Source organism: Euprymna scolopes, chromosome 30, assembly GCF_053919585.1.
Source record: "Euprymna scolopes isolate OS-2025 chromosome 30, ASM5391958v1, whole genome shotgun sequence".
Lineage (NCBI taxonomy): Eukaryota > Metazoa > Mollusca > Cephalopoda > Sepiida > Sepiolidae > Euprymna > Euprymna scolopes.
Genome location: NC_136511.1, coordinates 16,737,662 through 16,750,527, shown reverse-complemented (window position 1 = coordinate 16,750,527; position 12,866 = coordinate 16,737,662). Strand labels below are relative to the sequence as shown.

The window sequence follows — 12,866 nt, the reverse complement described above, 5'->3', positions numbered from 1 at the left end:
TGTCACATGATGGTGGTCAAGTAGTAAGCGACATAGACTGACAACCTGGGGGTTCAAGTTCGAATCCAGTTCATTCCACACACACACATACAAAAATCACTTTTACTAAGGATGTTGGCAACCTTTCTAAATATCCGATGTCTTTCTAGAAAGAATTCTGGCTAGATAAACATTCGGAGAAACCAATGCCAACAATAGAATCATTCATATTCATACAATATGATGATGATAATGATGATATAGTTCAGATTTGTATGTGTGATGATCCAGTCCGCCATTAAAAATAGACGACTGAATAGTTACGTATGCAAATCTCATTAGCAGTAATCATATGTATAAAATAAGATTTTTTTAATAAGAAAAAAAAAGGAAAAAAAAGAAAAGAAAAACGAAAGAAAAACCAAAAGGTAATGTAATAATTATTTCATGCTATGTATTAGTCGTTTTGTGGCTAAATTCAACATGGAATTTTTAACCTTCATCTATAAAGAAAGTCTTAGTATTTTATCTACGAGATTCTGAATCTTAAATTATGAATGTTTTCTATTGTTGTAATTATTTCACTCCAAACAATTTCATTTTCATATTCAACTTGTATTTAATAGAACATTCTTAACTAAATATTGTAATTAAGCGAAACAAAATCTTCCTACGTTCCTCCTTTCGGTCAAAATTTCTTTTCACTTTCTTTTAGTGTCTTTCTACCTCTGCATTTCTTTTGTAATTTGATTTTTCTGGTACTCCTGCAGAGAGTAACCCGTGCTGAAACAACGTCATTTGAAAAGCCATTCTTAACATGAGGAGGGGGAGAGTGTTTTGTACCTATTCTGTACTTTAACCTTACAATTGAATAAAAAACATTAAACTTAACTTGGAAAAAAATTTAAAAAATAGCGCGGATCACTCTCTGCATTAGCACCGATTTTTTTTTTTTACTGCTTATCCCCCCTCCCTCCCAAACACTTGGATGTAAGGGGCTAGCATTTGGGGCAATGTTCGCAGAGATACTTTGTGGGGAGTTAAGCAACAAGATTTCTATTTCTGCGAGTTTACATTACACTATTCTGCGCCATACTCACACAACAGAAACTTACCGATGGCCATTGTTGACTTTAGTAGATCTGTTGCAAAATTAGTCGGGTCGTCTTATTTTGCTGGCACGGGCCGAGTAGTCCTTAATCCCTTGTTGAGATTAATTTGGTGCAGTTCATATTTAGACCCTGAAAGACTTAGATGTTTCTGTCAATCCTGTCGTGAATTACGACTACCAGAGACATTAGTCCGGTGTCTTCCTTTTTTTTTTTCTGCTCGACAGTTCCCACCCGGGGAAATCGTAATCCTGGTTTTCCTTTTCCCGCTGAAGGAAAAGGTAGGGGGAGGCCCTTAGTGGCCAATCACCGACCTTGTCTCATTATGGTCAAGACCAATCAGTGGTGCTGTATCATCGTGTTATTTCTGACAATATATCCCATCCCCCATCATTCAACCTTTTCCTTTTTGTTTATTTTTTGTTTGCATGTACATGTTTTGATATTTTTTTTTTATTTTTTCAATAAAAAATTTCTTATTTTTATAAATAAACGTGTTTATCATGTGTTTTAAAATAAAAATTTTGAAAAACCGTCATGTGGGGCTATTTTGAATAGATTTGGACCAGAGGGAATGAGGTATTATTGTGAGTGATGAATTAGCTTAGGGAATAGATAAAGTGGATGACCCCCCCCCGACCCTCATTTCTCCCTCCCATTCCCGTTTTTGGTCCCATGCCACATTGCTTAAGGACCCCTATCATTCTTTATAGAATATTTTATTAAAGTATTATGTAAAATAAATTAAAAAAATAAATAAATAAAAATTGGGGACGCTTGGCAATAAAAATAAAGAAATAAAAAGTAGGCTTTCCATATCAAGGCAAAATACCTGTAGATTATGGTCGAAATAAGTTTGATTCGTTTTGTGCAAATTTTTCAAATTAGTAAAGGTTTTTTTTTTTTTTTTTTTTTTTTTTTTTTTGAATTAGTTCATCGGGCAAATTATTCCTCGTTATATGTAATAATCAATAGAGGATTGATTCTATAATAAATACGCCGTACGGCATAATCACGGTGATACACCGGTTATCATATCACCGAAGTTAAGCAACGCCGAGTCTGGTCACTACTAAAGTGGGTGACCAACTTGGGAATTCCAGGTGCTGTATGTAGGAGGACGTCGACACCTCCCTGCAAAAGTTACAACACCTAACGTCATCATCTATCCTAATGAGAGGATATACATTTAACTAAGGACCGCTTGTGAATTTCATACTCCCATGGAACGTCCTCCTTTGGAGGAAGCTGGTTAAACCTGAATAGCGTTAGTGCCGTTTCCATTCCAATAAATACGCAATCTGCATAAATTATGTTTAAGCATATTGTACCACCGGGCAACGCCAAGCGTCCAGCTAGTTACTTATAATTGTTACTTGTTTAATTGTAAAAAAAACAAATCAAATAATCGAACTGGTTCAACTTTGAAATAATTATTATATTCGTAAATGTTTCGAATTGATTTCATTTGTGATTCTCATTTACACGGGGTTCCGGTCGTTAAACTCTCCGGTCTTCCGTAGTTGCCTTTTCTCGTAATTGGGTATTAGTTATGCAACTTCGAACTTTACTTAAAATGTAAATGTAAAACTATACGGGTTTTATTTTCGGATTCTTTCATCTATATCAAATATGAATAGAATTAATTACCTCCACCAGGGATTGAACTCTAAATTTCTTGGTATAAATCGCTTGGGATTAATTGTAAAAATAAAATCCCCCCTGTATCAATATAAACGAACTCGGATCTGCGTAGAACATTTAATAAAGACGTTTATACCGGATTACGTTAAACGCGCAAGGAGTTCTGTGGACTGAGGGCAACAGAGTAACTAGATGAAATCTAACACAAATGATACGTGAAGGCTAGAGAGTACATCGGTTGAAACATTGTCATACTACAATCCCCAAACCGTTGAATTAAGTAGACTAATACTGTCAAATACTATTAAATATCACGTGAAAGCTAGATAGTACATTGGTCGAAAACCGCCACGTACACTTATAATATCAAATACTAATACAGTTATTTTCTTTTCAGAGATGGCCGAGGATGTGGCAAATGATTTAGTCGAAGCTAATTTATCAAACGGGCGCTTAATTTACGATTTGATTACCGAAAATGATCTCGATGGAATGCGTACACTACTTAATCCCTTATCCCTTCGCCGTCGTCAGGCGATTGTCTGCCAAATCATCTGCAATAAGACACTACTCGGACATGCTTGCGAACTCGGTTTTCGAAATATTGCGAAATATCTTCTGGACGAATGTGAAGCTGATATCACGGAGATGTATACCTGTCAGAACAACAAGTTATCACCGTTGAGAGTTGCGATAAGAAACCTCGACCTTTTAATGATTACTGTGTTAAGACTGCGAGGAGTTCACTTCGCTTATGAACGCGAGGTGGTATTATGTTTTCTGCACGCGTTGAAGAAAAAGCATTTCTCTATTGCAGCTGTTGTGGGTAGTTGTACCGCAAGTATAGAACTTCTGGATGAAAAATCGGAACATCCAGATTTATTTTCTGTGTTATTAAATGATAGAATATATACGGTTCTTTATCTATGTGCGTCGGTCTCTGGCGAAATAGATAGATTAAAAACCTTACGGCGACTTTGTAAGGACCCAAAAGAAACCATTCCTTCTGGAGAGAATGCCTTGTGCATGACGATTTGGCATGAAAAGAGCAACGCAGAGCACTTTTTGTTGAATTATAGGGAGTTTTCCCTAAAAGAACATGTGCTGGCTCTGGAATTGGCCGGGGCGAAGTTTATAGTTTTTAAATCCAACTTGGAGGAAGGTCTGCGATGTTGGAGGAAAGCACTAAGAATTCGGACGGAAACTTTGTTTGGCATTTCAGATAAACTTGAGAATAAGCATCAGAGCGATCTGGGGTTCGAGTTTAGTTGCGAAGAGCAACTCGACATGCTGGAAGACAATGATGCTGGTGTATATGTCCAGGCTTTGATTGTTTTTCTGCGCTTACTTTCTCCATCAAACAAGTCTCTTGAAATTGCCTTTGTACGTGTTGCCACGCATCCTATATTTAAAACGAATTTGCTGCAAGCGATAAAGATCCTCTCCAAACTTTATGAATTCCCACCATTTCCTGACGAGGACATGCTTCCCCCAACCACTACGGCTGTTATCACGCTGAATAGCATATTACGTCGCGATTTTCAGGGTGACCCATCGAAAATGTCTGACCTTTTAACGAAATTGAGACATGTGATAGATTTTATAACCGTAATAAACTGGACAACGTTGCTCAGTCGTCAAGGAACACTCAATGCATTTCTTTATATAAATCTTCTGAAACGCGTACTTCATAACCTGATTGCCTTACAAAAATTTTCCTTGCCCAATCACCACAAGATATGGATAAGACCGAACATTTCCCACATACTGACGTGGCGTTCCGATCCTTATCCAACAACCTTACTTCATTTAGCGATCCAAGATCCAACTGCATATTCTCTTATTCCTCTCCTCGTCAGTTGGTCGAATAATCCCTCAGCACAAAGAACATAAAAAAACATTCCGATGCCGTCACTCATGCAAGCAGATGATAATTCTCTTGCGTTTGGTGAACTGGACGCCATATTGATTCGGCTAATAGTTTCGTTTTAACCTCATTTACGATACTGAACCGTAAGGGCGTTATTAGTAACCTTTCAAAATTCATTTCCTTGTAATGTCCAGCTGCTAAGCGTCCCTGAGAATATAACCCTTATTCTATTCATAAATTTTCATCGAAAATAATTTTATCTCTAAAGTTGGTGAAGTTTACATCTAAATAATATATTTTTTCAGATTTTTAAAACTAAGATTTTTTTTTTCTGAAACTCATTTAAACAAAATCCGCCCGGTTTGTTCAATATTTGATCTATTTAATTCCGTCCGTTTAGACTATTTTTATTGATTTTATTCATTTATTTTAATTTTGTTGCGAATTTTGTAATTTTTACACCAGATTATATTTCTACGTCTCTAATCGATTTGTAGATTTTAGATCATACTTTTTAAATTTTATTTTCTAGTCAAACACAGAACTTATTAAATCTTATTCTTGCCGCAGACATTTTTACCAAATATTTTTCTCTCCAAACGAGTTTGAACCTTTTACAGAATCGAAACTGGCCTTGTTTCATGACGTAAATTCTTTATAGGGAGAAACTGTTCAGCTTGAACCTGCTTCCCATTAATCCAACGAATATTTTTAGTCTATTCTCAATCGTACAAGGCTCTTTAAACAATTAAAGATACTTCAATTATATTAGCTGTATGTAGCTGGAGTTGCCTGGGATTTATTCTATTCATTCGAAGGAGAAAACTATTTCATTCATATCCAGAGATCAGTCGAAGTATACTTCTATAAGTATTAATGAGTTGCCTTATGTCGGTAACGGCTGGATCTTCTTGGCCCGGGATCAAAATCAAAGGTGTAGTATCTGTTTCGGCAGATGTGCACTAAAGACTGTGGGGGCAACCCCACATAAGGCCGTTACTCTTGTAGCAATTAATTATTGGTCAATGTAGGGAAACCCTTCATACGAATTGTCACTATCCAGTTCTCCCTCGGGGGAGCTGGTCCCCCTCCTCACTCTCCACATTAAAAAACGGCCTTGTGCCTAATGTGCTCAGTGGCCAAGCAAATGAATACTTACTTCTATAAGTATTAATCAAATTTATGGTGCATAAAGAAAAATGAGATACCGGATATGTTTCTTTTTGATTACAATAGATAAGTTGTGTTGTAACATAAATTCTTCTTTGGATGATTACCAAATATTATTTTCTATTTTTGCTTTTTGTAATTTTTATATATAAATCTCACTTCCTTATTGCTCGAAAACAATGCCAGGCCCGTTTGTTTAGCTCGTAGGATCTGAATGCAGCGTTAAAAATGTTAATCTCGTTAGCTTTTGATCAAGATTCTTTTTGGAGAATTTCATATTCCTGAAGGATGTCGGGTTATCCTCCACTCTCTGGCATCGCTGACAACCGGGATAAGCGGTTGCTCCAAATCGTCGATGAAACCAGTCATATGCCTGCGTAAAGTAAACGCATCAACACGCGCTAACACAGATTTGTAATCCATCTGAATTCCGATAAATCTTTCAAGGATTTGAGGTCACCCCCCTCCAATTGATATCGATGACAACCGGGAACAGATTATTTCAAATCCTCCATAAAACTCATCTGTAGAGTGCATATTCTAACACGGCGTTGTAATCCCCTATCTGAATTCCTATAAATGTCTGAAGGATTTGAGGTCGTCCCTTATTCGACATCGATGACAACCGGGAGCAGTGAGTAATTGTATACAGACCTGAGGCCGCCGGATTCATAGTCAGGTGCTTTATTTCATCATAGTTCTTTAGACTATTTACACTTTTTAATCAGGATTGGCCCTCATTCCAAACAAACCTTGTCTAATTTCGTGAAAGGCAAATAAGTAAAGCCTATTAAGTACATAAGCAACAGAATTTTTCTGCTATCTATATATTAATAGAATGGCGTGTGTGTTATTTATTGTCACATTTACATCCGAGTGACTGTCGTTTAATTATTATGGACTTCCATGTTTTGTAATGAATAACTTTAAGAATTAAGTTTTGGTATCAGTTATAGCTGATGGCACTTAAGTCATCTAATCTTTTTTTATAAATAATTTTATCAAGAATTATTGATAAGTTTTGGTTTCGGTTTCGATTCAAGCTGATGCACCCAAGTCATGGATATATATTTTTATTTTTGAAATCGCAACTTTATAATATATAAAATTCGATAGAACATTAACTCTATAATAATATATAGGAAATCTGCAAGAATGAAAACATATTTAAGCGTACTTTATGACCGGGCTACGCTAGGCGTCCCTGCTAGCTTAGATAAATACTTTTGCAGTTTTAATAAAAGAACTACAAACATATCAGGGCGACTTCATTTACGCTGAACATCTACAAAATGCTAACATCAGTATTTTACATAGGAGTTCGCTATGGAATTACCACTTTTAAATTATAAATTCAAACAGAATTAATATCGCGGTTTCTATTTAAAAAGGTTTAAGACAATTATTTTCACATCGTTGATAAAATAAGCGAATGTTTTATGTTTAACATTTAGAAAATGTCATAACCTTTTTAACGCTAAAACATACGATACTGTTTTTAAATAGTTGTATCGTTATTAGTGTTGAATAAAATCCAGTTTCAGTATAAATCGGTTCTTTTTTTTTTTTTTTTTTTTTTTTTTTTCATTTTCTCCATTTTTTTTTTTCCTTCCGACAAAAGGAGGATTGACCTTGTAAGTTCACACTTATCTGTTCGTCTGTCCGCACTTTTCTCAATAACTACGCCTTCGAATTTTTTTAAATTTTGCACGAATATTAAACACGAGTAAAAAAGCAACTGAACGGATTTTCCGGGAAAATTCCGGTTGTCTCCCTAAAGGGCTTTTCGGGTTAAAATGGCTAAAATTGACACTTTTGTACTTAAAAACAATTTGATGCCTTGGATTTTTATAAAACTTTCTGAGAAGTTGTAACTGATTTCTATGTAATTTTGTTTGTCTATACTTCGCGATGACTTGGGTGTGTCCCAGGGGCTCTTTTAAGGCTAATAAAAACTCCATATTTTTTTGGGGGGGTGGGGTGGGGGGAAGTCTTTTCCATATTACCATATTTGTCCAAATTTTTCTGTGTATGTCTATTTAGCAGCTTTGCATGGTGCTGAACTCAAATTTAAATGTTAAGGCCTTGGACTTTTGGGGTTAAATTGGGGAGGGGGGGGGCAAATGATGGACTTCATTTCTTCTTTGCATGGTGCAGAACTTTTCAGGGATAACGGAAAACATCGCCCTACTTTACTAAAACAGCAAACTAAACAACTTCCTTTAAACAACAAAAATAATAAAAAGCAAACGCTAACCTAAAACGCATTCTCATTTCATCCAAACTCGAACCCACAACACAAGTCACAAAATGCAACAAACAACTGTATGGAGTCTGTAACATATTAGAGGAAAACACATTCACATTCACAAATCCTACACAAACCTTCAGTATAAAAAAGATCTAGATGGCACCTTGAAAAATGTGATATATGTAATAAAATAGCAACATGTTAGAAATCCTACGTAGACGCTACTAAAAGCCTCAGTAATAGAGTAGCCTTGCATCGATCCAACGTTAAAATCGAGGAAAATAGACATGTCGCACATCCCACGTTCACACACACACACACACACACACACACACACACACACACTGTATTTCTCTCTACATCTATCCCTATTTCCCCTCTAACACGCACACACATACAGGCACACACATGTGAAAAGAAGAGATTTAAATCCATACACACACACACTACACAAACCTTCAATATACAAAGATGTAGATGGCACCTTAAAACATGTGATATATGTAATAAAATAGCAACATGTTAGAAATCCTACATAGACGCCGGTTAGGGTTAGTAATAGAATAGCCTTGCATCGATCCGACGTTAAAATCGAGGAAAATAGACATGTCGCACATCCCACGTTCACACACACACACACACACACACACACACACACACACACTGTATTTCTATCTACATCTATCCCTTTTCCCCTCTAACACGCACACACACATGTGAAGAGAAAAGAGATTTTAATCCATACACACACGCAACACAACAACTCACCCTTACACACACGCATGCACGCACTGACACACGCACATCAAAAAAGAAAAAAAATCATAAAAATATCCATCAAATGGACTTAACACTTCCTATCCATTAACCTCACCGAATTAACCTTTAACCAATCCCATTGGAGACACCCAGTCTCATATTCACATTTTTCTTTTTCAGGAGTACATCGTGCTAGCCGAACTAAAAAAAGATCTCCGAAAAGGAATTCTATAAACCTTTCACCAAAACACACTTAACTAAAAACTTAACTAAAAAATATCCGAAGAGAGCTAAATAAGTCTCGAAAGCGTTATGAAAATATGTAAAAATATTTTTTAAAAAATGTCTTAAAAACCAACGAATATTGCTGGTCATACTCTTTTAAATATACATTTTTTTTTCGTTGGAATCGCACAACCATATATATATATATATATATATATATATATATATATATATCTTTTGGTTTCAGTTTCGATTCAAGCTGATACAACCAAGTCATATGGGTATATTTGCGATTTTTGAAATCGCAACTTTCTAATATACTAGCAGTTCAGCCCGGCTTTGTTCGAGCCCTATGTATATTAATAACTTCATGTGCGTGCACACACATATGTATTAAAGTTTGACTCCTGTCCAGGTAACCTACATCTAAAATTTCAAGAGTTTAAACCCAAAATTGGCGGAGGAGTTTAGTAGTCTGCAAAGGTCAACTCTTTCTAATTTTCGCTCCAAAACTGATTAAAAAGCTTGCATGTCTTACTATCCTTTGTGTAAAATTTCAAATGTTTAGATCCAAAATTGGCTGAATAGTTTGCTAGAGACCACAAAGGTCAAATCTTTTGAACTTTGACCCCTTGGTAGCCAAATTTTCGGCCAAAATCCGATTAAAAAGCTTGCACTATGTCTGAATACACTTTATGTAAAATTTCAGATGTTTAGACCAAAAATTGGTTGAGTAATTTTGTAGAGACCGCAGAGATCAGTTTGGCCCCTTAACATGTACTGTTTTTGGCTCAAATTAAATTGTTTGATCCATGTCCAAGTAACCTACATCTAAAATTTCAAGTGTTTAAACCCAAAAATGACGGAGCTTAGTAGAGTTTTCAAATGTCAAATCGTTGAACTGTGACTTTTTGACAGCAAAATTTCAGGCCAAAAACCGATTAAATAGATTTTCCCAAATCTCAGTACCCCTTAAATCAAATCTCGAGCCTCTAGACTGAAAATTGACAGTAGTTTGGCAGGAAATCATGCACACAATTTCAATTTTATATATATAGATAAAATTCGATAGAACATTAACTCTATATGTGAAATCTGCAAGAATTAAAATATCATATTTACGCCTGCTTTACGACCGGGCTACGCCGGGCGTCCCTGCTAGCTCAAATACTTTTTTCAGTTTGAACAAGAGCTACAATATCAGAGCATCTCCATTTACGCTGAACATCTGCAGAATGCCAACATCAATATATTACATAAATGAGTTCCCTGTGGAATTTCCACAGGTTCCACTAGTGAATTATTATACAATAAATCCTCTATTGAATATCATATATTACCAGGACTAATTTGCTCAGTGGACTAATTCGAAAAAATGATAATGTTATTCATCAAATTCCGTCTGTTTGTTTACAATAATATCACGTAAACTGATATTTGGGTTTGACGATGAATGCACTGGAAAAGTCACTTCTGATTAATGTTTCGTTTTTAAATATGCAAACGAAGAAATGATTTGCGTCGATTTTAAATGGTACCTCTTTTATTGTAAATTGAACCCATAAGAAAAAATGAAAATAAAATGGTGAGGTACATCCGGTCTTGAACAGGAGATCATTCGATCTGTAGCCGAATTCGCCACCACTGAGCTCTATCTCCAGATAATACATCTGCCTTTTTAAATGATTTGATGAAGTCTTATTTCACTTGGACGGTGTAATGTAAAATATTCCCCGGTAAAAATTATTTTTTTTTTTATCTGAGAGAAAGACTATTTTTAAGATCGAATTTTTTTCGATTTTCGAAAATGATTTGCTGAGATTTTATTCCGTTGGCCGGTGTAACGTGAAATATTCTGTCAATTCTTTTTTTATTTTTATCTATTAGAAAGACTATTTTTTAAGATCGGATAAATTTGTTCCAAATGTATCTAAGAACATTGCCAGATATATAAATTACCTTTGTGTAAAATTTGCAAAAGATAGGCTCAGCTGTTTCGGAACCTTTGAGGAACTCTCTCTCTCTCTCCCACACATACAATGACTATTATGTAATAGTAGATTTGGTTCATTGTTTTATTCGTTCATTTGAGAATTTCATGTTTTAAATTTCAACTTAGAATATATGTCTTTATCTCTAATGTTTGATGATTTTTTTTTTTTAATGACCTTTTATGGATAATCTCCGAAGTAAACGTGATTATCTATTAAAAAAAAAAAAAAAATCCGTGTCGGCAGTAAAAATGTTTTGTTTTTTCTTAAATATAACAAGGAGTCATTTCGACTGAAAAATTATTTTATTTTAAGCATTTTAATTGGAGAAAATGACATTTTAAATGTCAAAATCCGTGAAACAACGTCAAAATGGCTGTTATGAAACCAGTATCTGACGCCATCTTGGCATTGGTTCAGACTTTGGGCACATTTAAATGTGATTTTTTTCCCCCACTTAAAATGCTTAAAATAAAATAATTTGTAAGTTGAAATGACTCCTAATGTCATAATATTTAACAAAAACATTTTCACTGACGACACAATTATTTTTTACGCTAGATAATCAGCACGCTTACTTTGAAGATTACCCTTTTATGAACCATTATAATCTTCAAAAGTAATGTTTATTATATCAGGTGCGCGTACATAGAATAGCACGGAAGATTTTTTTCTTCTATTTTCGTCTTCAATTAAAGTTTGAGGTCAGTTTTTCTGAATCCATTTTTACATTTACTAAATACAACTTTTTCGTATTTATACTTGGCTGATCAGGTATTTTTAAAACTTCAGAATCGTAAAGAAAGCCTACATAATGTCCGTAACGTGACTAACGCAAAGAAAGCGACGGTTCGTTATATTGTATTTGTCACATAAATAATCGAAGAAATGATTAATATATATATATATATATATATATTAATGTGTGTGTACATTTTCCTACGCAATAACTGTCAATTTTAAGCCTACAGATTCGAAATTTGATATACAGGGTACTGAGATTTTGAAAGTCGATGGGATTGGTTTTCGGACAGAAATTTGGCGATTAAGGGGGCAGTTCAACGATTTGACCTTGAAAACTCTACCAAACTCCTCCGACAATTTTGGGTCTAAACACGGGAAATTTTAGATATAGATTCCTTAGACATGGATCTAACTTAACTTTATTTCAGCCCTAAATTATAAGGGATCATAATAGGGGTCAAAGTTTAAAAAAAAAAATTGGCCGTTTTTTTTTTTTTTTTTTTTGCTCAGCATACACCTCCAAACACCCGGGCACCCATGCTAGTCATGCTCTAATTTTGAAATTATGAAACAGATTCGATTAAAAGTAGACCCAAAATATTTTATGATTAACAATCAAATATGTTGCATCTAGAAAACTAAACGTTTTGCATGTACTTTACTTAATATTAGACATTTTATTAGTTTGATGCAAAAATGTTTTACCAGAGTAAAAAACATTTTTGCACCAACATAATGGCCCGTTAAAAACCTAGAAATGACCCAGAAAGTGTTTATGCCAAATTGATGACTTCATTAGAAATTTTAAAATTCACTCCAAATAAGGTACAAATCTACTCTGACGCAAAGGGCTATTTGTGACCAAATTTACCAGAATACTATGTAGGGAGTTGAACAGCAAGATGTCTTTTCACATTACATTTGGACTTCTGCATGTCTGAAGGGAATTCCAAAGTCTAGCAGTTCGAGGGGAGAAACTATTTGAATAGATATTATCGGATTTGACCTGTCATTTCAGAGAAAATGTGATCCTTATATAATATTAATACCGCTTAATCACTGATAGTGCTTTGAAAGGATAACATAACACCTAGTTCGCCACACCTAATCAATACTAAGGTTCG

The 12,866-nt window shown here is 34.9% G+C and overlaps 1 protein-coding gene across 1 annotated transcript; it reads left to right on the top strand.

Annotated features, from left to right (window-relative positions):
- Window positions 1-376: 376 nt before the first annotated feature.
- On the top strand, window positions 377-6,726 carry LOC145254668 (uncharacterized). Its single transcript, XM_080113314.1, has 2 exons — window positions 377-407; window positions 3,130-6,726. The coding sequence occupies exon 2, from the start codon at window positions 3,132-3,134 to the stop codon at window positions 4,623-4,625; it is 1,494 nt and encodes a 497-aa protein (XP_079969440.1). The 5' UTR covers window positions 377-407; window positions 3,130-3,131; the 3' UTR covers window positions 4,626-6,726.
- Window positions 6,727-12,866: the final 6,140 nt, after the last annotated feature.

Coding starts and splice junctions, on each gene's coding strand:
- LOC145254668 (XM_080113314.1), top strand. CDS start 3,132: ATGGCCGAGGATGTGGCAAATGATTTAGTCGAAGCTAATTTATCAAAC.